This window comes from Durio zibethinus, chromosome 9, assembly GCF_047325235.1.
Source record: "Durio zibethinus cultivar Kanyao isolate XHJ-2024 chromosome 9, ASM4732523v1, whole genome shotgun sequence".
Classification (NCBI taxonomy): Eukaryota; Viridiplantae; Streptophyta; class Magnoliopsida; order Malvales; family Malvaceae; genus Durio; species Durio zibethinus.
The window spans coordinates 3657413-3684494 of NC_143170.1; the positions used below are offsets into that span (position 1 = coordinate 3657413).

Genomic DNA, 27082 nt, shown 5'->3' on the forward strand with positions numbered 1-27082 from the left:
AAACACTATAATGGCTTCTTTCTTTATAAGAAACAAAGAATACAATAAAAAAAGTAAACCTTTTCTTTAACACTTGATACAAAAAGTGAACTAAGTTTTTTCTTAAAGATTTGTATCAAGAAACAGAAAAAAAAATTACATAGAAAGAAACTGCTTAAAAAAAAGTTATCTATTGGGACTCACTTGTTTGAGTTGTTATTATTAACTAAATAGTAATAATCTTTAATTTTCTAGCTAAATATTAAATCATACATGCTACCAAAAAGTAATAATTCACTCCTATATAGTCTCTTTCTGTCTATACTTTTGATACATTATAAAGAAATTTTTTTTTAGGTAATGATTAGAAAATTCATCTTTTATGAATATATACAATTTATAATTAAGTATAAATATGATCAAATCAAAATCATATTTTCTCACCTATCTCTAGTTAAAATTATTTCAAACCAAAATCAATTTGAAACAAATTCTACATATCTAACAGTCCTGAAATAGAAAACCCTCAAAATATAAACACAACATAGAAAAAATGAAATGGGTTCTCTTAATAAAGCTTATCACTAAATAAAAACCTACAAAATCTAAGCACGAAGAAAAACCCATTTATCCTAATAAGCAATTATTGATAAAAAAATAAAAATCGAACTAGTACCATTTCATTTCAAGGAATAATAAAACAAAATCAATGTGGATATGAACAAATAGTCAAAAAAATTCAAACAAAATAGAAAAATAACCAATGAAAATACAAATTTTTGCAAAAAAGAAAAAGAAAAGATTGGCACCTAAGAACCATCACTGCTATGCCTACTATTACTCTATTCCTTTGTTGTGAAAACCCTAATGATGTTGTTATATTGGCAAATGGTACAAAAAAAAAAAGCAATTCAAAACTGACAAAATCCTTCTAAACACCATAAAAGACCCATACATGCATAAAAAAGCAAAAAATATATTAAAAAGAAAAATATTCAATGATTGATCGTCATTATGATTCATCATCATCAACATCTTTAATCATCACTAAATGATTTACATGTTTAGGCTTTATTTCATTACCATCAAAATGTTTTGAATGTAGATGTTTGGTTTTTTGAAAAGCTATCTTAAAATGAAATTTTTAGTAAAAAAAAATTCTTGAAAGGTGCTGACATAAATGTCTTAGATTAATTACTTAGAAATATAGCAATCATATCAGTGAATAAAAAAGGAAAAATCCAAAAACCAATAAAAATTAGTTACCTTTTTTGCATGCAAGGCCTTAAAATATGATTTGAACACTTTTTTTACCATCCAGAACCATCCACTCCTTTTCCTTCTCATTTTCTCTCAAATCAGGAGCTTCAATAATTGTAAAACAAAGACATAAATTTAGTAGTATAACGATTTGACAAACCATCTTTTCAAGTAATGCTCATTGTATTCATGAAAAAGTTCAAACTCAACAAAAAATCAAAATCCAAATTAAAAAAATAGTAAAAAATTTTAATCTAAACAATCAAACCCTTAACTTTATCAATCAATAATCAATACTCATTTCAAAAAATTATCAAAAAAACAAAAAAGAACAATGAAAACCAAAAGTTTATGACTTAATAAAAAATCTATATAAAAAAAGTAATAAAAAAAAAAAGCTTGAAAAAAATCAAATCAAAAACGTAAAGATCAACTCAAAACTAAGTTGACAAATGACTTACCAAAAAAAAACGCAAATTTTGGCATATTTCTTAAAGGTCAATTTGTTTTCAAAAACTCCTTGTGGTTTGAGAGAGTGTTTGAGAAAACCTATAAACAAGAATTGAAGAGAAATAAGAAGAGTTTAAGAGGATATGAAAGAACCTTATAGATTTGTTTTATTTCAAAATTACCCATGGATTTCTTTTTTAAGACATTGCTGAGGTATGTTGGTAATATGAAATTGGAGATTGGTTTTATTTATAGTTATAGATATTTAACATTTAAATTTAATCCGAATAGAATAAAAAAATTAATTCAAACAAGATTAAATACTACCATTTTAAATCAATTTTTTATTTTTTTTATACTTTTTTCTCACCCCTGCGACTTATTTTTCCCTTCCAAGGTCTAAATCTAAATTGACTATAATCTGATTGTTGGGTTCCTTTTTTTTTTTTTTTTTGCGTTGTTGTGAGGCAAGAGCATAGGACATCATAGCTCAAGCTCAAACTCTCTGCAAATACATTTCTTTTGCAGTGAATTTAAATAGTGTCAAGTGCTCTATTTCTTCAACTGTAAATCAAACCCATTCTTGAAACTTGATTATGAGCAGCACGAGAATCGGTAGAAAAGAGCAACTTTCTCATTGGCCAAACAGCTCAAATTGGTTCAAACCGATTACTTACCAGGCCTTGGGGAAATTAAAGGGTTACGGAGAATGAAAAAGTGCTAACAACTCGAAATCGCAAAGCAAAACTGGACACATGAAAACTCATAGTCATATAGTCATAGTCACAGCATTGGCTCTTTGATTTTCATTCACTGCATGGACAAATAATGATATGATTATCATGAAAGACACCAAGTTTCACATAAATGCAGTGAGGGTGAGTCTATGTCTGATTACGAACGGAATCGATCAGCTTTTAACTGATAACTGACTGATGAGGGGGAGAAATGCCACCCTGAAATCTGAATATATATTCATACACCGATTCAACGAGGTTGTGGGGGAGCACTACTCCAAGCAGAGTTGGTCCATTTGCTTCTGCTCAAGTCCCTGCAGATTTGGAAGCATAAAATAGTTGGGATCCAGCTTTCAAGACCTTAGGCATCCAATTCTCCAATATGTTGGGTATGACATATGAATTGCTGTGTATTCTGAAAGAGATTGTAATTTTTTCCCCCTCACCTCTTAGGACAATGAAGAAAAAATCACAAATCTGGGTTTCATATCAACTATCAAGTCATATATGCAACATATATGCAATAATATCAGCAAATTTCTACCAAATTTGTTTCCTGGTGCATTAGTTGTTGATCATTGAAAGATCATGCCAAGGCAATCAAGAATTAAATCCCACAAAATTAAACAAATTTCAATGAGTATTTTTTCTTCATCTCTCTTGCAAAAGCAAAGCCGAATAATGACTGCTTGCAAATGCAGACAAACTGGCATCCAAATGTGGAGGAGAAAGATCAGGTCTTATTTTCGTTGTTAGATTTTATGTTATTTTCGTGCTCGGAGCTAATGAGATATGGAATCAGACAATCAACTTTGCTTCGTCATGTGAAAAAGTGCTAGGTTAAGATGTATCAAGAAAAATTATGGGAACAAATTCCAGTGGCAAGCAGCATGATTTCTGTAGCCAATTGTGGAAGGGAAATCTCACATCTGTGATCTTTGAAAATATATATCCACAAATCGGCCTAAAAAAAATATGGAATCTCAAATCTGCCTCAGAATAGAAAATATAAAAGAAAATAATCATGATTAGATTATATTCAATAGATAGCATCTTAGAATAATCAAAAGAAGCATTTTAGCCTCTTGGCCTAACATGGAAGTTCTCCCTGAACAAAAGAAGACTAAATAAAAAAAAAAAAAATTTCGTACAGGTTTGGGCTTGAAACGACAAAACATACACGAGCAGCCACCTGGAAGATTTGTGAAGATTTAACATCTTATTCAGGGCACTTGGTACCTTATAAGAGTTTTTTGAGTAAGAAAATTCAAGTTTAGTGGCCCTTCAGCAAAATTGCAACAGCAAACTGCTGCAAACCGGATCATGACCAGACATAATCAAGTGACCTGATCATTCAATTAGATTATCTTTTTTCATATTGTGGTTGTGAGGTTGACTTTTCTCAGGCATGCTTAAGCTGAGCAAAATCTGTATAGCATATAATAATTTGCAGGTTCCCATTACATGGAGGTGGCTCCCATGGAGCCTGGCGGTAGAATCAGAATTTAATTTCATCTTCGAAAGTGTCATCCTGCAATATCTTCGTTCATTTTTCTCTTTGGTCATAAATTTTCAATGTAGGGAAGGGGTTGCCTGGAGGAATACACACCTGACCAGAATGTCTGCTATTTGGATGCACCTAAGCTAAACAGAAAAAAAAAAATCTTATAACCCTATGGATTTTAAATTTACCTCGTAAGTGCGAGGTTTAATGTTTTGTTGGCTAACTTCCATGTGTCTTGGTCAAAAGTTTTGTCACCTGTGCTATCTTTCAATTTATTGATTTTCTCATGTGATAGGAAAGAAACACTGATTGATTTATTCCTGGCATATATTCCTCAACTAAATTTCACATTTTCAGTACAGTTAATAGCTTCCTCAATTTGTATATATACATATAAACCTTTCTCAATTAGTCAATTTGTTTCTGGAGAATAATCTTAGCAGTTATTAAATAGCAGTATTATATATGTTTGTGCATGTAACCACAGAGTTTATTGTACATCCATGGTTCATTTATGCTCAGCGAAATGCATTGTCAATGTAAAATGATAATCAATGAATCAGCATCGACTACAAGAAAAATTTCAGCATTTATTCCTTTCCAAAGAAATCGTTAACTGCAATACAACCAATCCAACTAGGGAGATAGAACAAAAGGAAGGCAACTGTGAAGGAATAATACATAGCATAAGCACCTAAATTAAATTTAAGGAATAAATGAGATATAAAAGCATATATTACATAATCAGATACCTCATAATTCATATTAATTTATAGAAAACGAAAGAATATATAGTTATATGCTTAAATCATCAAGAACAGGATAGCACCAATGAATGTTGCAGATGATGAAGGATTGGAGAAAATTCTAATACGAAGTGATTACTTTAAGCAGTCTTACTCAAGGTATACTTCTCAAATGGAGCCTCTCAATTGTGAGTAGTCACAGCTTCAGGTTTAAATTACCCACCCCATGAACCGAGGCTTAGTTTAATTGTGTCACGCAATCATTTTTGAGAAGCGACATTTAACAAGTTTCAACTTAAGAGGCGACATTTAGTTCATGTAATCACATTTAGCAGGTCTCAATTTGTAATTTCTTCTATCCCTAATCCACGACCTCTTTTATACAAAAAAAGACAAAAAAAGTACCCAACTCCAAATATTGACGACAAGTGACAACCAGCTGATGACAATGATGTTCCCATGGTAGATTATGATAGATGAATGTAAATCAAGCAGCTATGAAATGTAAGGTCTGCAGTACTTGATCTTGATTATATTTAGTGATATAGAATAAAACATGCAAATTCCAAAAGAAAATTGTTGTATCAGATAAAATAAGCGAAGATCAAAAGTTTATCATACAAGAGTATTTATGGTGCAGGGAATTTTTTTTTTTTATTACTTTAACTTCAAAATCTCGAAAAAGAAAAGAAATTTATAGGAGAAAACGTGGCTATTGAAAAATGCAGTGCCATGCATTATTTTAGATTCCAACTCTCCATCCATGCAACATTGTTGAGATTAAGCATCTTTATCCTGAGTTTTTAGCTCCATCTACTCTTCTATTATTACCGTATAATTCTTTTTTCTGCATTTCATATCCTGACTAGACATACTTTCATTTCCCAGTTGCACCTAAATTAACTCAGCTTGCACTCCCTTTATAATCTTCCATCCATATACACATTTCCCACCTCCAAACTCAACTCCCCACCTCCTCTGGCTCTGGCTGTGCCAATATCATCTGCCTGTAATTCCTAATTTTCTTCGAAAATCTAATCAGAGAATTCAAATTAAACAAGCTCAACCATCAAGGAGAACTTGAAGCAAAGTAGGCTGACAGGTTGGAAGAACTTATATTACTTCTTTGGAGAATGAATGGCAAAAAGGGCAGTGTTGAGATCAACATTCCACCAGCTCCTAAAGTCAAACAGCCAGAAGTTGGCAAGAATTCTGGCTTCCAGGGCTTTTCCTGCAAAGCTTGGATATGGAATTTTTGGGAATTTTGCAGAGAAGATAGTAACAGAGTAACATTCTCATTCAAAGTGGGACTGGCTGTTCTACTAGTTTCTTTGCTTATACTACTTCGAGGACCTTATGAAATTTTTGGAACCGATATCATTTGGTCCATCCTCACTGTTGCCATCATGTTTGAATACACAGTTGGTATGTATGTGCACATCGTCATTAAACACAATCATGATTTCATGTTCATAGGCCATAACATTGTGCATAAACCAACACCGTGAAAAGCCTAATCAGCTACATGTATGCTCACATCTTCACTAGTAAACACAACTATCATACATATTTCAGCACAGAAACATATGTATCATTCCTATATATCTAACTGTTGTGAATTTTCGCAAGGGGCAACTTTTAATCGAGGATTCAACCGAGCACTTGGAAGCTTGCTAGCGGGAATCTTAGCCATTGCAGTTGCTCAGTTAGCTCTACGTAGTGGTCCGGTTGCTGAGCCTATAATAATCGGAATTAGCATCTTCTTCATCGGTATATCTTCTATATATGCATTCGAAATTATATGAAATAGTTTTTATTTTCATCAATGTACTCTTAAAATGAAGAAAAAAGAGGAAAAAAAAACTAAAAGTGGAAATCCATATTCTAATTATAGGCATATTTGTTGAACATTATGCATAGGGGCTATTACATCATTCATGAAACTATGGCCATCATTTGTTCCTTATGAATATGGTTTCCGGGTCATACTCTTCACCTATTGCCTGATAATAATCTCTGGATATCGAATGGGGAATCCAATTAGAACTGCCATGGATAGGCTATACTCTATTGCCATTGGAGGTTTTGTTGCAGTCTTCGTGAACGTTCTTGTTTTTCCAATATGGGCTGGGGAACAATTGCACAAAGAGCTAGTCAACAGCTTTAACTCACTGGCTGACGCACTTGAAGGTAATTAGCAACTTTGAAAACTCTCTCATATCCCTTTAATTAACATACTCAAGCTCACGTATGGAAAGACTTGACTTGGTCATAGCTTGATGAAAGTAAAAAGTGCTATTAATTGGAACTGTCATCAAAGAACTCAATCATAATGGAAATTTCAGAATGTGTGACGAAATATTTCGAAGATGACGGGTTAGATCATCCGGAATTCTCAAAGACAGTCATGGATGAGTTCCCAGAAGAACCTGCCTACAGAAAATGCCGAACCACTTTGAACTCTTCTGTCAAATTGGAGTCCTTGGTAATTTATCCATGTTCCTTGCATATATTCTTTTTTTCCTCGACAAGTTTTCTGTCTTTATCACCCTTTGAGTGCTTTAAATAATCCTAATTCTGATTCTGACCAGTTTTTGGATCATTAGGCTAATGCAGCAAAATGGGAGCCCCCACATGGCAGGTTCCGACACTTCTTCTATCCATGGTCAGAGTATGTTAAAGTTGGAGCAGTTCTTCGATACTGTGCTTATGAGGTTATGGCACTCCATGGAGTTCTTCGCTCTCAGATTCAGGTATTCCCCCACTTCGCTTTTCCGCGCTTACAAGTGTATTGCCACTTTTCCATAGTAAATACAGGAATATTCGCATTCCATTTTACCAGAATCAGAACCATTTCCACAGGACTGCTTGCAGCCCAGGAATATACCTAAGATTGCGAAAACAAAAAATAAAATCAATGGTCTAGATTTATTGTAAAAAAGGAATTCTAAAAAGGTGAAAAGAGATCAGTAAGGTCCATAAATCAAGATAGTTAGGAATTATACCATGCGTTTGTTCTCAAGTTGGCATGCATTCAGGTTCGTCACATATGAATACTGGCTCACTGAGTCTAAAATAATGAAGGCATCCCGTTTTGTTTATTCTTTGTTCTCGTATCTCATATAAGTGGCAATGTTGCCACAATTATAGGCATATTCCTATGACCTGGTCCTTATCAAATTGCTCAAGAGAAAACAAGAAATCATTGTTTGGCAGCTTAATATTTTTGCTGCCACATAAAAGAAAAACGTCGGAGAGAATGAAGGATTTTGATGGGTCATGGACTAGCCCGGTTATCAGATACAAATGGGAAAGAGGGGACTGTTTGAATAGTCTGCAAAGTGTATAGGCGAATGAGTCGTTAAGTTTTCTGACTTTGAGGGAGCTCAAGGTAGTTCTAGTAGATAACTGGTGTCTACAAAGAGAAGCTGTTGCCTTAAATTAAAATTTAAGATAGAGCAGTTCCCTCGACTAAAAAGTGTCTATACAACACAAAGTCTACAAAAAGTCTTTGCAAGGTACCTTGGCCTCCCCTGATACCTTACCAGAACTTCCCTCGACTAATCTGATAAAATGAGAACACGAAATAAGCCATATATCAGATTTCGTCATCATTGCTTGAGAAGCTCTGAACCACCTTTGTGTTTGGCAGATCAGTAAAACCCGCATCACTATTTGTTGATGCCTTCTACCAAGCCAGATCATAAAAGTGCATAAGATAGTTTAATCTTAAGCTGATATTTCAGCAAGAAGAGCAAAGAAGATTATTTTTGTCTCGGTCAATATGAACAAGTCATTAGAAAGTATTATCATGAGCATAACAACTAACATGAAGAGAATTTCCAAATTCAGGATGGCATCAATGAATTGATTAAGCTCCTCTTCCTTGGTTTTCAGGCACCTTACAACCTCCGAATCACATTCCAATCAGAGATCCAAGATGCAACAAACCAGGCAGCAGAGCTAGTGAGGAGCTTGGGCAAAGACATTTGCAACATGAAACGAGGCCTCAAAACCTCCCTGCTAAAGAGGGTTCACAGCTCAACCGAGCGACTCCAACATGCCATAGACATGCATTCATACCTCCTCACCGCCCATTGTGACCCTCCTGATAACTCTTCCAAACCACTTCCAGACCTTTCTCACGCTCTATCATCAATCGTTTATGACCTCCCAGACCAGTTGCATGATATTGACAGCACAAGCCTTGGAAAGAGCTCAAATCAACTAACACAAAACATGCAGTCAGGGACTCTCCCGCCCGCACAAACTGAGTCATACCATGAGATGATGAGGAAACAATCTCGAAGGATGCATTCTTGGCCATCCAGAGAGGTGGATGCCTTCGAAGAAGAAGGAGGTTTTAGCACAGACTTTTTGCCTAAGATGAGAGCTCTCGAGACCACTGCAGCATTATCACTTGCCACCTTTAGCTCGTTGCTCATTGAATTTGTAGTTAGGCTTGATCACCTGGTAGAAGCAGTTGATGAACTTTCAAAGATGGCAAAGTTCAAGCACGAGGGTCTATAGAGGGGGAATCTACACATGTATACAAAACTTTATGTTGTAATGCGTCCATACAATAATATACCATTACAAACGGGGACAAGATGGAGAGAGTAAAGAGGGATTCTAGATGTTGTAAATTGAAATAACCCAAAAATAAAGTTAATTTTTCCTTTTCATCAGAACTTCATTTATATATATGTATAAAGGAATCCACAAAACAAATTTCACATAGCTTTCACTTATAAAAGTCTGTAGAGATGCTTGGGGCAAAGTCCTTGAAGATTTGGAGACTATGGGCAACATGCAATTTTCAAGACTGGTCTTAAATGATAGTTGATTAAGTTTTTCCTTCTCTTCCAGTGGAGGGAAGGCCCAATCGCACGGTTGCTGGGCCATTGCGAGATGCAAAAGACAATCACATGATTAGATCCTTTGCTTAGTTTGAAGGAGTGAAAAAAATAAAAATAAAAATAAAGAACCCAGAGAACATGATAGGAATAATCACCTCTGAATCAAGCAAAGGTGGAGGGATGTAAAATAGGATAGATCAAAATTGAGGGTTAAAAGGTTAAGAGCGACTTAACAGAATGGCTGAAGAAATGCGAACAAGCAGTTTGATCTAAAAAAACTCCTGAAACAGAATGGCCAGAAGAAACCAGAGAAAGAATTCTCAACAGGGAAAAATCTGCACAAGGGGAGAGACTGATCACCAGATTTGGAGAACCAGAAACCATTATTAGCAGAAATGAAGGGGAAAGGCGGAGAAGAGAAGTGATAGACCTGCAGTGCAAACGGAATCAATGTTAACGCTATGACTCCAACAGTGCGTGGGAAATCCACATTCAGCTGTCAAAATTCGTATAAGCCCTTCGGGGCATAAAGAATCCCGTGGTCACACTAGAAAATTAATTGTCACAGCTATTCGCTCCATCCTACTTTATTCGCAATACACAAGCAATAAATCATTCTTCAAAACATAAGTTGAAGTTTACGACAAGCTACATGCTATCTGAAAATGTCTTGCCAGGAAAGCAATCCATAATTGGTAAGTGAAACCAAAATAGCTTAATGATAAATACAATCCCAATGAAACCTTTATTATAACCATAATATTCGACAAACTGACTGACCTTACAGGCACTACCCTGTATTCACAACAACCTGCTGGACATACATAAATATTTACAAGAAAGAACAAAGGCCTGATTCATTGCTAGCTGCATCCTACCCGATCCCCCAAATTGGCACACGACTACTGAAGCTCTTCGTCCTCACTGTCTAGACTAATGACTGAGGATAGTTTTCAAACGCTTAAGGACTAACAAACTAGAACCAAAGGACATCTACAAGCAGGGAAACTAGGTCAACTTCGAAGACCAATCTGACAATAGTTGTGAAATAAACTTACATCCAGTTCTTGGGCACCATAAAAGACTTACCTGGCTCTGATGGATCACCAGCCAAACCCTCACTGTTGCCTGAGCCAAGACCAGAACCACCTGCTAGCATTGCCATCAAACTCCCTCCATGCACCCTACCTTCAGGAGCAAAAGTAGAGAAGCCTCCTTTGCCTACAGATTTACAAGCAGGAACTCCATAGTGATTCAAACCAGAATAAATTATGCCTGCCGAAGCTTCTACGCCACTGCCCATTTTCATAATGTCAACATTCATGTTCTCAGCAGTAACAATCTCTTTTATCTTCCCAGACTTGCTAAGTTTAGGGTCTTGGATAATAGGCCCAAGTGTTGCACCACCATGAACCCTCTGATCCTGAACCAGGCCGCTGTGTAGTGCACAGAGACCTGTCTTAACCCTTGCAAAAGAGTTACAAGGACCTGAAAGTTGGTTGCCATATTCTGACCCAGGATGGCCCCAGGAGCATCTCTTTCCTCCACCATGCGCCTTGCAAAAATCCGTGCTACCTTGCGCACTTTTGCCACACCCTTCAAACTTGCATCTCTTGCCTCCACCATGACGAACACAATAATCAGTACGTCCCCTAGCACTCTTTGTGCATTCAGGCACCACACACCTCTTACCTCCTCCATGAGCTACACAAAAGTTGGTTCCTCCATGCACACTCTTTGTACAAACCCCACCACCTTGAAATGCACATCTTTTCCCCCCTCCATGACCCTTACAGAAAGGCGTACTCCCTTCAGCACCCTTGGTACACCCCGGAAAAGTGCATCGTTTTCCACCACCATGTGCCTTGCAGAACATGGTGCTCCCTTGTGCCCCTTTTGTGCATCCTATAAATTGGCATCGACGCCCACCTCCATGTGAGATGCAGAGTCCTGAGAGGCCTTCAGCACTCCTTGTGCAATTTTCCTTTTGGCATCTCTTCCCACCACCATGACGTATACATAGTCCAGATTTGCCCCTGGCAGCTCGAGTGCAACCAGCATGACTACATCTCCTACCACCACCGTGGGCAATACAGAAATCAGTACGACCTTCTGCACTCTTTGTGCAACCAAGAAATTCACATCGCCGACCACCACCATGGGCCTTGCAATACACAGTCCGGCCCTCTGCTCCCTTATGGCAACCAGGTTTTTGACACCTCCTGCCACCACCATGAGATATGCAACGGCCAGAAGCACCTCTGGCCCCCTTTCCACATCCTTCAACCTGACATCTCTTTGAACTAGAGCTGCGGTGTTGTGGCTGTTGTTGCCGTTTTATCCCGGAAGTGCAGGTGACTGAGCATTTTGGAGTAGTAATCATGCTTGAAGAAAGGTCTGGAACAATGGGAGAAAGATCAATGCTTCTTGGAACCTCCTCGAAGAAGATGCTAGTCTCTTTTGCTAGCAAACTCTGCCATGGTGGCAAAACAATCCCTGGTTTCCAACGACATGAAGTAGATCCTTCATCAGCATTTGGGGCCCCATCATTTGCTATTGGCAGCTCTATACCTGACTGAATAGGAGAAGAGATAAGATGGACAGTAGTGATACCGGATTCAGAAGACCCAGTGGAAAGACTTAACTCCAAGTCCACTTTTAGTTGCAATTCCAGTCCTTTCAGATTTGGAATAGCAGATTTCTTGGGGTTGAGAGTAAAGTCCAATTCAATATCCATAGAGGACTCTTCATCAGCTTCTTTGGCTGAAGATGTGGTAGCACAAGCAGTTATTGAACTCCCCTTGCTGTCTGAGGAACTTGAGGAGCGGCCTAGCCCAAGAGACAATGACAACCCAACTTGCTCCCTGATGGATCCATCCATCAAACTCCGCTTCTGCTTGATTCCCTTTGATGTGAACATGTAAGGAATTGAAGAGCTAGGGGAATCAAGATGTAAAACAGTATCTGTGCTAAATGAACCTCCATTTCCTCCAACTTGCATTGAACTACCCAAAGTCTTGAATGCATTCAAAGAATAATTAGCAGCAAAACCCAAGTTTGAGAACCTGGTGTCCATCTAGCGATAGCCAAAATCAAATAATGATATGCAGACCAAATCTCAATTGCAATAGAGCAGTCAACCTGACTTCCGGGTAAAGACAATTAGCCACAAAACTAAGGTTATATGTTGTTGAGTGAGTAAATCCCACCCCCACTAACAAATCCTGAAGTGTCACAGCGATCCATTTGCTTAAAAGTGATTTAACCCAAAATTTAGCCAATCAGTTGTAGCAAAAGAAGATAAATCTCTGGAGACCAGGCAAGTTTAAAACAACATCATGGTGCTCCACCATCCTGTCACAAAATAAGAATAAGAAAGTTGAAGCTCAATAGAATAGACTGCAACCATGTTTGAGATAAGGAAAACTAAAACATTGGAAAACAAAATTAGCTTCTTATCAAGCTAAAATCTGCTGATTTTTTTAAAAAGGTTACAGCTCTAAAACATAATGTTAGTAACATGCACATATATATGCTGACATGTCACAGGATGGAAAGATAACCTTATTACACCAGACACAAATTAAGAAGTCAGCCAGCCAAAGCAGACAGCATCCCTGTCAAGGAATGAACAATCTGCACTATCAGGAGACAAAAAGAACACAGCAGTATAAATTAATACAAATGGGCATAACATGTTTGAGATTTGGTGGAATAAATGCCAATAAACAGAGGGAGAAAAGGGGAAAGTTCTATTATTTTCTTAAGCGCCGGTTAGTTTTTGTGAGATGGTGACAGCATAGCACAAATAAATAAATTTCAATAACATTAGATATCCAAATGCAGGAGAACTATATAAGAAATTTAAAGCACGCTATGCACGTGAAATAGATAACCAAATTTGATCTAACATAGACAGGAATAAATTCATTTTATTATTCTGCTTCTAGGATATTCAAGTAATGCAAAGTATGAAAATCAATTAGCTCTCCTTTCTATTCTTCGATTTCATAAACAGCTAAATATAGCATCAGAAATGGGGTCGAAACCAAGGTGATGAATCAAACATAACATTCAAAACAAAAACTAGTGTGTTACAGCTTCATTATTGAGAAAGTGAGGAAATATTTATATATATATATATATATATATATGGTCTCTAACTTTAATAGCATCTTTGATCTACTTAAACTCCCTCTGAGCTAGTATGTGTTTTGCCAATACCAACTCAACAGAAAAACATATAATTTAAAGAAACTTACTTAAATTATGAAAAGACACACTATGGATAGCTCCAACTTTATAAGGTATTTATCCAGAAATCCTACAAAAAAAAAAAGATGCCAGTAAGAAATTATAATTGAAGCAATCACTAAAGGAATTAAAAAATTGAAAAAAAAAAAAAAAGAACAATATGAAGTAGAGATCTATGATAGAGCTGGCAATGGATTCATAATAGTAAAATGACTTAATAGAAAAAAGTTTCAATTTAAATGATTTTTTTTTTTAAGTACCTCAATATTTTTTGAGTAAATAATTTAAAACTAAACGGAATTTTCTAAGAAATAGATGCAGAGTTTAAAGGATTTGCATTTATCAATAAATTGGGTAAAAAACAAAACAACAAATCCTGATAAACACAGATATCGGATAGGAAACCTGTTTGGTTGCTGAGAAAAGAGCAGAAAATTAAGGGAAAGGAAAGATTATACCGATTTCTTCCTTCATGATTCCAAAAGAAAAGAAAAAAGAAGCTAAACTTTTCACTTTCAACTCAAGTAAGAGAAACGTGTTGTATTCAGCTCAATTGAGGTTGTATAAAAATTCATGCCTCTTCGTTCAAAACAGAAAAGAAAAGAAAGCAACCAACCTCTGTTTTTCAGTAAATTTTCACCAAGCTTTTGAGTTTCTCGGCAGCCAAACAGAACCAGATATTAACTGATTCATAAGACAGTTACTTAAAAAACTGAGCTACTATGAACCTGGACGAGATTTTAGAGAAGATTAATCATTCGAATTCAAAAAAAAAAAAAAAAGAAGGAAAATTGTTGATAGGAACAATGAAATTGAAAAATTACCTTTTAAATTGGAATGAATTTATTCGGAAAAAATAGCGTACGGAAGAACAGAGGCAAGGGATTTTTAGAGCTTTGGGCGTACCGAAGATGGGGAGAGAAAAGAAGGCACAAACATGAAGCGAGTTAGAGAGAGAAAGGGAGACAGAGGGAGAGGGTAGCTAAAAAGGTCGTGAAAGGGTGGAATTTCAGATGGTGCTGGCACGTGTCAATGATTTAGCTGCACGTGCTACATTTAGGGTTTTAGGAAGATATAATTAATCATGATTTTTTGTCAACAACTCCTTTGATTTAACTCCTAATGGTGCCAAAAAAAATGTCTTACCATTAAAACTTCAATTTGAAATTAAAACATCAATCTTTTTGTAGACTATAGTTAAGTTGGAGAGGAAGAAAATGAATTTTTAAAGAAATATGTGGCTACTAGGAAACTGATGCTTCAGTTTCACCCATAAAATTTTATTTTTTTATTTTTTTCAAACGAGGACAAGTGTAGGGTTTTACTCATATTATATTATTTGTAACTCTTTCGTCTACAATTATATTTTCTAATGGTATTTATGTTTAGTTTTTGTGTAAAATATTTTTAAAATAAAATTAAGTTCGAACAATCACAAAATATTTTACTCATTGCATATTTTTAATAGTATATTTGATAAACAATCGAAAAAATTCAATTATGAATAGTAAAAATAAATAGGAAACTCTTTTTTTTTTTAATTTGTCCAATTAAAAAGTACAAAAAGTTAAAACCAAAAAAATAAAATAAAATAAAATTCATCCTTATCCTATCGAAATCAAAACAAGGACAGGCTGCATGGGAACAAAAACTGCTTTCCTTTGTCTTGAAGTCTAACGTAATGGGTGATGACAGCAAAGGATAGATGGAGGCTGCTGTCTTAACTTGAAAGTCTAAGGTCGGGTCAGGTGTCACGGTTAGGTTTGCGTGGCGACGCGATATCGATCTCCCAGTGGCCAACGCACACCCCCTAGTCCATCCCGCCTCCCCCTCGCCCCCTCCCCCCCTTCCCACACCAAATCAGACAAATCAAAAATAAATTTCCAACACGTCAACGTGGCGGGATGCTTTCTTATTGGTTGTTGGCAGCGGCTCGTCACCGTTCTTTGTGATTCGAATTTCCCCGCTTCTTCTAGTGGGACCCACGCTCCTATTAAAAACAACCTTCCACAGACTGTGGACCCCACAACCCGCCTTGCTGGATTTGCTTACGGCGGCGGTTAGCGGTTTTTTTCCCGCAGATTATCATTTTAAATTTTAAACGTCCATGTGTGCCAATATTTATGTCAACAACTCGCACCTTTGCGCGATTTGAGTTCGTTTAATTATAAGATAAAATAAAATTTTATTATTTTATTATGTAAATAATTTATATTTATTATTAATATTTTAATTTGTATAATTTTATCATAATAATCTTTATCATTATAATTTTTTTTTAATTTTATTCTGTTAAAATTTGTTTTATAATTCAAAAAAATTAAAAAATATGACATGAAAGAGGTCAATAACAATTAAAAATATATGATATGCTTTTATAAGTAGTAAAAAATGTTACAATGAAATAAAATAAAATAAAAGTAAAAATTTTAACTATGTGACATTATATTAATAAAAATACTATGATAAAAAATAAAATAAAAATATTTTGGAATTTAGCTTCATAATTTTTTTACCTGTTTTATCATTTTCAAAATTATTTTTTGAACAATAAAACAGTGTTCTAACAATTTTCTAATAAACATTTTTTAATTGTTCCAAAATTTAAAGTATAATAATAAATTTACTCCAAAACCAAAAAAAAATCATCATAAAACTATTCGATTAATGATAAATTTGAATCACTAACAAATATATGATGGTAAATTTATATCTCTTTAATAAAAATTATGTATTAATTGAACAAAATAAAAGAAATTTATATAGTCATACGGTGCTTTGCATACATTTAATATGAAAAAATATATAAATTAAAAATTTTAATTAAAATTTTCTCATTATATAAAAATGTATTCTATGAATCGGACCAAGATGAAGCGTTCAACGAAAAGAGTGGTGCTCGTACAAGAGAGAAGTGATGAAACGTCAAATCTCGTAAGAACCAAAAACGAGTCAAAGAATCAATTCCATTATCTTTTAATCTCTCAAACCAATCAGAATTTTGACACGTAGAGACCTATCCTTCACTGTTTACCGTCCGATCTTCATCTCTAAGGAAGGTCCCTTACGCTAAAAAAAATTCCATCACCTACATTTTTTGGTAAGGAAATCACAGTCAAAAGTGACATCAACTACAATGGCTATTTTTGTATGCATGGAAATAATAAAAGCAATCAAGGTAAAAAAAAAAAACAAAAAATCAGATATTAACATTAGATTTGTTGGATGTGTTAAGTAATCTAAATGTAAAAATTACAAAACAAAAAATAATGATATAAAATTTAAAGTACATTTAAATTTTCTTACTTGAATAATTCAATCATTTTTTTTTTCAAATTCTATACTACATTTATAACAAATAAATTTACTTAAAAAAATAATTAATAATTTGAGTGATTGAATTGAACAAAATGCAGTTAGAATCAATTTTGATTTTTATTTAAACAAAAAATTTTCTATTTGAAATTAGAATTTGATTTAAAAATGGTAACATTACATTACATTTGTGATTTCGAAACACAATATCATACTATTGTATTGTGTATAAAATATTGATAAAAGTGAATTCGAAATTTAATTTAATTAATTTATATTATTAATATTAAAAAAAATATTTAGCATATATAAAATTTAAAATTTAATAATTATAATTTTTTTATTTTTATACTGTGAATTTTTTTAATAAAAAATTAATTAAACCAAAGTCTTGATCTTATTTTCTTTAGGTAACCTTAGTCTTATTAGGAGAATAATTTATATTTTCTAATATAATACCTACCCACTCTCGGTGAATTTTGGACCATCCAATTAATTTAATACAGTAATTACTTTCCAATTACTATTATTATTTTGGATCAATCTTAGGAAAATGTTAAATGGGAGGACAACCAAAAGCCAACCACCAATTTGGGTTTTCCTATTGCTTTAATTTCAATTTAGAATATGCGGTTTATTATTCGGTCTTGTACACTTGCGACGATGATGGCACACTACGTACCAAACTCAATCAAAAGTAAATTGTTAGAATCATCATTTATTATCATTATTTTTTAACTTTATCGTTTAAGATTGCATCGTTGTCTGCGTCACATGAAAAAGCTTCTTGTCTGTACATCATCTGCCACAAAAAGGGTCCCACAAGATCTTCTCTCCGACCTTTTAAATCCTTCCTTCTTCGTTTAACATTCAGCACCTCCTGCAGGTCGTACAATAACTTCAATTGTTCTTTGCTTCTTCTTTTATGATTATTTTTTTTACACAAGTTATATGAAATTTTATTTTTTCAACATTTGATTTAATAATTAATATCAATTTAAAGAATAAGTTTAAATCTAGTTGAGATTTTGTTGGAATTCATGGAAAAAAAATGGGAGAAAGCTTGCAAGTGATAATGAGTTGACATTGTCAAAAAGAAAAAATAATATGTAAGGCTTTGTTTGCATATAGGATGATATTAGTTAATGAAATTAAAAATAATAATAATTATTATTATAGTTATAATTTAAAAAATTATTATAATTGTAATTGAAAAAAATTAAATAAAAAATTTATATTAAATGAATCTTATTGAAATTGATATTTAAATTTAATTTATGATATTATAAATTTAATTGCATCGTTGTGAAATGCGATGAAATTCAAATTTAGCCTAAGTAGATATGTGTTCAAGATGCTAATGATATATTTTATATCAACAAATTTCATAATAAAACAAAATTAACTGATAATTCTTCTAATATTAATGAAGTTTAATATTGGCAGAAAGGTAAGATAGGAAGAAAGTGGAGTGGAATCAGCCAGGTTAGGCAAAAGTACGCAGCAGGAAGTGGAAAATGACAGGTTAATGGAGAAAGTTGGGAAAGGAAGAGGCCAGAAGTGGGGTTTGTCCACCTTCAAAATATCATCTTTTTGAGGCTGACTTTTTGATTCTCTGTTAAAAGGTTTCATGGATGGGCATGGGTCTGCCACGTCTGTATGTGTGTGTGTTCACGTTGTTACCCTACCCCTGAAGAGTTAAAGAAAGTGATGAATTCGCACATATATACACAAAAAAAGGTCAAGCCAACTTGCCCTGCTTGGTCTTTAAAGTCCTCTGATTTTGTCATATCTGCCACCAATTACAGATCTTAAGCAACAAGAAATGTTTCAGCTCATGGTTTGATTCAGTATGTAACAAATCCACATGATAAATCCATTCTCAATCAATGTTACAGCAGCAAAGACGAGAAAGAGAGTACCACAGAGACAGGCAATGGCCTGCACAAGAATCAAAAAGAAGACTCAGTTGCATTGACAAGGAAGAAGGTGTCCCAATGGCACACAATCCCTGAAGCCCCACAGTCTATATATTCCAAACTGAGGTTTAGTCATATGGGATAACAGTAAGTGGTGGCCTGAACATGTTGGTCCATCCAATGCATCTTTTAAAGGTACAAATACCATGATGATGCTGACTTTATGTTCTTGGACTGGACGATTTATACCAGAGAATAAATCGGTCGGCTAGATCAATGGTATAACTTGCTCAAACCAAACTTTCATTGCCACTCCAAAAATATTCCGCCAAAAGATAAGATCATCATTGACTAGATCCTTGCAGACATTTATCATGCCCACGGGACAATAATTTGGAACAATTTGCCAATTATTAGGCTTGGTGAGGAAAGGAATGAGACAAGGAACGTTTGAAGTCACTCTAAACACGACGAATATTGTTCTAAGTCCATGTGGAATATCTTGAAGCATTGAACTTTCCACTATGGTCTTAATTATAAGGAAGATTCAATTTTTATGCTTAAGATTTTCTAGAAATAAAGCTAGAACAATACCCTCAGGGAAAACGTAGTCATAAACTAGGAATCTGAAATCTGGGAAACAGAATTTCCTTGTCTGGCACTGGCACGTTGAACTCAACCAAGTGGCAGAGCCCAAAGTCAAGAGTAGCAGTCCTCTCAAGACATCTCTTTTCCGGGCAGATCAGTGATTATATGCCAGTAGTGTTAGATTTTTAATTTTAATAATCCGAATTCAAATCTTAATAACTTGAAAAAATGAGTGATTATATTCTTATCTCCTTTGAAAGGTACCGGGGATTCCAAAACATTTTCCAAGCCAATCAAAGGGAGGAACGTTACTAGTGTCACTGAGCCACAAAACTTCGGCGTGCTTTTTGGGTATGGTCTTGTCAGGGTTACAAGTTACAGCACTAAACTTGGTGTTCATATCTGAAAGTTTCAGCCAATGGCATTAGAGATTGCAAATATGCACACTACAAGAATCATACCAGTATTACGCTTGCCGGGTGGTATACATGTTTCGGATGCATTTCAGCCTACATATGCCCTGTGACACGCACTATAAAACAAGCACAACCCCTCTTCACTCAACTATATATTATCCCAAAATTTTTGGATGCATTATATTATCCAAATTTTGATTGTAAAGTTTTTCTTTCTTCAGCAGCATTCATAGAACTTGGATGTCAGTTTTGTGCCTGAAATACACGGCAGCTTCAAATGAATCAGTCGTCAAAGTTGCAATTCCCATGTGCATGAAAGTCTCTGGTGCCACCCGCCACAGAAATGTCTCTGGTCTTGTGCATCAGGGGATCAGCTCCAATGAAATTTATTAATGCCCTGGTAGTCTGTGCTGTTAAGAACAAATGAAAAGCCTTGCCAGGCGGTGTAGGTGTTTTTGATATCATAAAGATACATGCCTGGAGCCCTGCCAACAGGCTATGAAATAAGGTTTGATATCCAGGGCAATGGGATCATCAAAAACTGCTATGTTGCCGACAGGGAACTGATCTCCCAAGATGATCAGGTTAGCTCCATGTGGAGCTCCGACAATGGCGGATGTGCCATTCTCCTTGTTTTGGCCATTGTAAATAATGTCATGCCAGTAGAAAACCACGTGTTTGCGGGGTTCATATTGCTTATTCTTGAATGGATCGGCCGAGGATACAAGAAGAAGCATGAAATACAGAAGAAATTGCAACTTTTTGACGCCATTACTTCTATATCTGATCACAGACGAAATAAATTATAGTTCTGCTAGCAATTGTGAGGTTTTCTTTCCCTCTGGCTTTGCCTTTATATAGAGCCTGCTAGATGGATTTTGCACGAAAGTAGTTGGTTAAAGAACTATAATTTCAATCTCATATTCCAAGTGACACAGCATCTTGTACCATCTATGCAAAAATGATGCTATCAATCCTCCGTTTAGACTTTTCTGCTATAAGCTTATTTCTGCTACCTCCTATACTCACTATAGTTGCACCATTAAAATATTATAAATGAAATTTGGCCAAAAAAAATATATTATACATGGAATTTTGAACGGAAATCTAAAAAAAATTGAGAACTATTATATTTCACTCCCTTTGTAGCATAATCTCCACTTGTATTGATTATTGTCAAACAAAAAAGAAAACATTGTAACCAAAAACTTCTGACGGGATCCCAATTTTCTCAAGTCAAAATCAAAAGATAATAGCAAGAAGCAACAATACTAAATGGGTTACTCTGATGGAATTTACATATGAAGGGCGACAGATTTATATAGTCAATCTTCAATAGTGATATCATGATACAAATAGAAAGGCAACAAGCAGAAAAGTAAATCCAAGGCACATATTTGAGCAAATTGTACACTTGATTAGGACTAAATTTCTCTATATTATGATTGCAATGCATTGCCATCTAATCTTTTGGTTTAGAACTAAGAAATTAAGATGACATACACCATGGAATTCCTCTGAACTCTCATGTCCTTGTGGTAGACAAGTAGAGAATGGCTTGATATGAAACACAAGAAATTAGCTGCAAATTGTTAATGGTGTCTTTTTCAAGTTTTGGATGACGAACTAGGAAGGTGGTTTAGCATTGGTGTCTTGTGTTTGGAATACTTAGTTCTCCCAATTTGATGTTTACTTCCTTAACATTCTCGTGCATCATGTAATTCCAAGGGCAACTCAACAATCAAGACTATTCAAAGCTTGTACATGAAAACTTGCCCATTAAAAAAATATCAATTCATACAAAAAAACAATTCATAGAAACTATTCAAAGAAAGGTCGATAATGATCATAAAACTTCATTGAAAAGTAAGGCTACACAACAAGATTAATTCTTACCTATCTAGCCAAGCTCCTAGAGAAGGCAAGACTCATCCAAATCTATGCCATGTCACCAAGAAACTTGCCAGCTAAACTAATTGCAATATTTTTTTTTCTCTAATCATCATCAGGTTTGAAGTTTTGCATGATGAACTGATTTATCAATAGCTCGAGGTGCTTCTGACTTGAAGGATATTGGATTGCATTTTTCTCTAATACTCTACATAGCCATGTTTTCATAGTTGGAGGTTCCTCACCTCAATTCCTAGCAACTAATTGCAAGTGCATAAATTCTTGGAAATCTACCCAGCTATCCGCTTGCATCCTTGTTACGAAGCCTGAAAACTATACGTCCCTTGGTTGAATCATATGGACTCAATTCAACTCTAACTCTGTCTCCAGGCAATACACGTACAAAATTCTTTCGAATCTTTCCAGAAAGATAACCGAGAATTAAATCTTGATTGTCTAAAAGAACTCGAAACATACCATTAGAAAGTGATTCGGTAATTAAACCTTCATGAACAAATTTTTTGTCTCCCTTCTTCGCCACAGTTTTCTCAAACTTACTTTTGACTACCCTGTCACTGTCAGGGCCCCTTGAGCTCGCTTTCTTGCAAGTTATTGTTCCTGTTGTTGACACCTTTCTCGGATTGAATTTTACCCAGCTACTGAAAACAAAGGATGAGATTTAAGGTGTTCGTTTTTTATCGTTTCCAAAATTTAAGGTGTTCGTTTTTTATTGTTTCCAAACAGTATTTCCAGATTCAAATTTTACAAATTGCGTCATCCTCGATGATAAAAAGGTTATCTTAGGTATCAGTTTGATCAATCATCTGACAAAAAAGCTTAAAAACCATTAGATTCCACCTGGGCTTGGATTAAAAAACCTATATTTTCACTCATTAACACTCAATTATTAGATAAAATTACCAATTAACAACAAAATTGGAAGAGTAAGACACAAATACCGCCAACCAAGTTCAAAACTAAATCAAACCCGTATATACTTATGAACCCAGAAGTAATATATACAAAATAAAGAGAATAAAAAATTGATTTTTAACAGTGAATGAAAAGAACTAAAAATTGAAACAAGAGCATATAATTTTAGAATAATTTAAATAAAGATGAAGGCTTACTTGATCAAAAAGCAACTGGAAACAGTATTTTGGCCGGGGGGAACCAAAAAGGAGGATAGAGGGTGAAGATTGGAGCAAAGTGAAGCCATAATCTCAAACTCTAGCTCGCTTTAAAAGCGGGTATGGCTTTCGGTCCTCTCACTCACTCTAACTGGTGTTATCTGATTAGAGTTATTCAGTGCGACTCGGTTAAGATCTTTAAGTTTCGCCCCCGAATAAAAAAATGACACGTCGCCTAAAACAAGAGTTTTTTTTGACCTTTTTTTTTTTTTCCATGGAGATTTAAAATAGTAAAAAAAATCATTATCAAGGATTCGGCCTTTTTTTTTTTTTTTTGCAGGTAACCTTTTTCCTTCTCTTCGGAACAAAAGCTCCATTTATTTAGCGAAGGACAAAGAAAAATTCCTAGTGCCGGTTTAACCTTTTTTTTTTGCTTTTTTCATATCATGAAATTGAAGGTACTACTGAAAATTCATCTACATTATGTACACATCAGGATAAATCTTCACAGAGAAAAATTTAGTTGGATTCTGAGTCTTCCTCGGGTGATTCTTCCTCCATGTCTGGAAACGCAATCAGAGATACACTGCCATGGTACTGTCGAATAACTAAGACTGATGCTGTTGCTGAAAAATCAGGAGAAATCAGTAAACTACCAACAGGCCCCAGTTCTGGGCTGTCAGTTCTCCTCCTGAAAGCTAAGGCCATTTCACCATCCCCACAAGATAAAGATTACAGCAGCCTGTCCCACGAATTGCAGCAATGGTTTCTGTGGCTTTTGGGACAGCTTTTTCTTCATATCTAACAGAGACATCCTTTGGTATCTTCTTAAACTCAGAAAGAAATTCTTTATCCAATGATATTGTTTTGGGGCTGGAATTCTCTTGCACATCAATCGTAGCAATTTCTCTAATAGTCTCAGATTCCACTACAAAGCGAATGATGTTTAAACTGATACCAGGGTGCTCAGCCATTCGAGCCCCGTAAGCAAGGGCTTCACGATCATAATGGCCCCCAAAGAAAAGAACTGTTATCAGATAGGAAACATTGCTTGCAGATACAAGGGTGGTTCCACCAAGCCCACGATCGATTAGAATTCCGACAGAACAAGGTGCATGTTCGAGAAACCTCCGATTCACCAAGCGGAATTCTGTCCTTGTATTCTCCAAAGAACCATCCATTCTCTGTTGCTTATGGAATGGAAGAATTATGATTGCAGCTCTCTTGCTCTCAGCAGTGTTACAGATGTTCTCATGCATGTCAGCCACCGAAGAGATTGAAGTCATTGTCCGGAAAGTTACTTGACTCAGTTGTTGGAAAGCCTCAAATGCCACAACGACATGGTCAGAATCTGAACGCTGACCCTTATTCCAGAAGGGAAGACCATTTTTCCTTGCCTTGCGTACCATTAATATTGCTGATGACCTCTTGGACAGCTCCATAGGGTGCAGAGCATACACAGAAAGTCCTTCACGCTTCTCCATTCCTCGTGAAGCCTCAAGGAGATTTATTATTGATGGGATATTTCTTGCACTGTGGAAACAGGCCAATATTCTAAGCTGAGTATCTGGATTTTTTCTTTCAATGGTCCTATACTTGTAGTCCATTTATCTCCTTGCAGGCTTATATAATGCCATAACAACTGGTGTGGTACTGAAAGTAGCGAAGAGAGTCATTAGAACATAATAGCGAATGTTTGATTATTCAGAACCTGAAAGTGCAAACAGCCACAATGAATCATTTATTCTAAAAAACCATAAATGAACAAGGCAATGACCCTAGTCATTAGTGGAAGAAAACTCAATTTACCTTTCTATCCTTCCCAATGTTGAGAACAATGAGTTCCACCAGCCCTTTAGTGTTCATAAGGAACCCGAGCGCAAGAGCTTCACAAAGAGGCACTCTGCATGAAAGGGACATCCCAACGGTCCCAAAAATCTTCCCAAAACATGCTGTAAAAATCACTAAAGCCAGAAGACCCCAGGATTGGAGCCCTTGAATTGTGCAACGTTTGTCTTCAGTCCACTTGACACAAAGTATAATGGCAAGAACAAACCAGATACATGATCCTCAACTTTTTCCACAAGAGCATGGGCGCCCTTCCTTTGGGAAAACAACTCCAACCACAAAAGCACCAAACATGGCCTGAGTCTCAATAGCATCAGTTACAATCCCAGCAGCCAGAACAGCAGCTAATGTAGCACATATGTTTATCTCTTCCAATGGCTCACCATCATGGCATCGACGAGCCATCCATTTGAATATTGGGGGTACAATGAGAATCAAACAAATGAAAAAAACACATCCAGACAAGAAAACCCACAGTGATACAACAGAACCGTTAGATCGAGATAGGGCAACAGCAAGAGCAAGTAGAATCCATTCAGCTACATCATTAACAGCTGCAGCTGACATAGCCATCCTTCCAACATCTGTGGTTAAGAGCTTCAACTCCGCCAGAATGCGAGCTAAGACAGAAAAGGCAGCAATAGAAAGAGCAATGCCCATGAACACAAGAAAAGCAGAAGCATTTGCACTTTTTGATGTAGTTGCTCGGAGCAAAAATGAAGAACCAATTCCTAATGCAAAAGGAAACCCTAGTCCAGCAACAGGAATTGCAAACGCTGTTTTTCAGTTTGTCGGAGGGCTTTAGGATCTATCTCTAGCCCAGCAAGGAATAAAAAGAAAATGAGACCAATGTTTGCTAGGGTATCTAATACAGTGAGACTCTTGGGAGGAAATATAGCTTGCAAGTAGCTCTTGCTTCTTCCAAGAACAGATGGCCCAAGTAAAACTCCTCCCTGGTAAATGAGCAGCAAAAATTAAATGATCTTATTATCAAATTAATTATAAGGTCTAATTAATAGAAACATGTTTATCTAATAGATGCACATCCACAGGGAAATTAAAAAAAAAAAAAAAAAGACTTTTTCGCACCAACTGGTTCCTAATCATGACATGTATATAGCAGCTTTAGACTTTGTTTAGTCGATGGTGTAAGTTTGTAAGCTGATTGACCATCTTATACTTGACAAGTAGATCATAACTAAAAGTGCACAAGGAGGGTCAGACAGAACAATTAAAGCACCGGGGCCTCATGTCAAATGGCTTAGACAACCTACAACAAAGTATGGACTTTCAATAGAATATTGTGTTACTTCCAGAATCTATTCTAATTTTGTACTATAAACATCTAAGACTTGGAAGTGTTTTCAAATTCCAGATGTAACCACCATTGAAGTTAGGAACCATAAACATTTCTCCATAGTTTGACATCAGGTATGCTAATAACTATACATAAACAACACTAAGATGGGAAATTAATAGATGATGTGCAGAAGTTTGAACCTAGAAAGGAACTCACAATGATCTCTGCAATCACACGAGGCTGCCTTAATGGCCTTAAAAGACAAGCAAGGGCCCTTGTGAGTACAACTACCAGACATATTTGCAGAATGGCAAGAGGAAGCGCAAAATCAAGTGGGTTATCACCCTGGAAGAGGCCATTTGATGTAGCCTTCATTGGCGATGGACATATCTGTCCAAATGTAGTATTAGAAGCCATTCCACTGAGACAATACTAAAAGCTATCAGCACTTTACGCTTCTCAGTTCCTGCAAAGAGATATAGCTTGTCAAACTTCAGAATCCTACAAAAGAAGGTGCTTTTTTAGTGACAACCAAAATTGGCCTCACACCAATGACTCTTTTCTAGTTCCAGTGAGATCGTTACTCTCCAAATAAGGCATGGCAAGCTGGCAACAAAATAACACTCTGAGTCTCTCTCTTTCACTCTATGCTTTCCTTAAAGAATTGTCAACTTTCCTCGTGCTTTTGCATACTTGGATCCATTAATAGTTGCAAGAAGTGCCGTCAGGACTCAGATCTCTTTTTTTTTGTTTGTTTAAGATTACTTACCGAACTTGGCTGTTATTTTAGATCACACTACAACTATAATCGTTGTTAGTGGACATATGAGGACCAGTCCCATTCTTTAACTAATGGCCATTGGTCATTCCAGCTTTCTCTAAAGCCA

General features: G+C 35.6%; 2 protein-coding genes and 2 pseudogenes across 34 annotated transcripts; 1 reads left to right on the plus strand and 3 right to left on the minus strand.

The window, feature by feature from the left end:
• Positions 1-5627: 5627 nt before the first annotated feature.
• Positions 5628-9361, plus strand: LOC111307130 (aluminum-activated malate transporter 9-like). Its single transcript, XM_089765533.1, has 6 exons — positions 5628-6101; positions 6306-6446; positions 6597-6866; positions 7022-7161; positions 7283-7429; positions 8574-9361. The coding sequence occupies exons 1-6, from the start codon at positions 5810-5812 to the stop codon at positions 9204-9206; spliced, it is 1623 nt and encodes a 540-aa protein (XP_089621659.1). The 5' UTR covers positions 5628-5809; the 3' UTR covers positions 9207-9361.
• Positions 6531-14738, minus strand: LOC111307008 (uncharacterized). Of its 32 annotated transcripts, none has more exons than XR_002692147.2 (8): positions 14614-14738; positions 14406-14517; positions 13798-13859; positions 13099-13152; positions 10625-12889; positions 9966-10117; positions 9770-9870; positions 8400-9146 (listed from the first exon to the last, which is right to left on the minus strand). XR_002692147.2 is itself a non-coding variant. In XM_022905120.2 (7 exons), the coding sequence occupies exons 5-6, from the start codon at positions 12609-12611 to the stop codon at positions 9922-9924; spliced, it is 2031 nt and encodes a 676-aa protein (XP_022760855.2). In that variant the 5' UTR covers positions 12612-12889; positions 13099-13152; positions 13798-13859; positions 14406-14517; positions 14614-14738; the 3' UTR covers positions 8400-9215; positions 9896-9921. The 32 variants fall into 32 exon arrangements, 20 of the variants coding, with proteins under 20 accessions (XP_022760845.2, XP_089621647.1, XP_089621646.1 ...); XR_016345037.1 differs by lacking the exon at positions 8400-9146 and adding an exon at positions 9349-9572 and having other exon boundaries at positions 9691-9870; XR_016345033.1 differs by lacking the exon at positions 9966-10117 and having other exon boundaries at positions 9770-9965.
• Positions 14739-20244: 5506 nt separating this feature from the next.
• Positions 20245-21744, minus strand: LOC149516720 (disease resistance response protein 206-like; annotated as a pseudogene).
• Positions 21745-22435: 691 nt separating this feature from the next.
• Positions 22436-26844, minus strand: LOC111315682 (cation/H(+) antiporter 18-like; annotated as a pseudogene). Its single transcript, XR_016345039.1, has 4 exons — positions 26412-26844; positions 24857-25848; positions 23048-24758; positions 22436-22741 (listed from the first exon to the last, which is right to left on the minus strand). The product of XR_016345039.1 is annotated as a cation/H(+) antiporter 18-like (transcript).
• Between the last annotated feature and the right edge of the window lie 238 nt (positions 26845-27082).

Bases quoted from the DNA above. Each gene is read 5' to 3' on its own strand.
- LOC111307130 (XM_089765533.1), top strand. From the start codon at position 5,810: ATGAATGGCAAAAAGGGCAGTGTTGAGATCAACATTCCACCAGCTCCT. The intron at 7,162-7,282 runs GTAATTTATCCA...TTGGATCATTAG, and splicing joins CTGTCAAATTGGAGTCCTTG to GCTAATGCAGCAAAATGGGA. The intron at 7,430-8,573 runs GTATTCCCCCAC...CTTGGTTTTCAG, and splicing joins TTCTTCGCTCTCAGATTCAG to GCACCTTACAACCTCCGAAT.
- LOC111307008 (XM_089765523.1), bottom strand. From the start codon at position 12,611: ATGGACACCAGGTTCTCAAACTTGGGTTTTGCTGCTAATTATTCTTTG. The intron at 7,564-10,624 runs GTAAGTCTTTTA...TCGCAATCTTAG, and splicing joins TGGTGATCCATCAGAGCCAG to GTATATTCCTGGGCTGCAAG.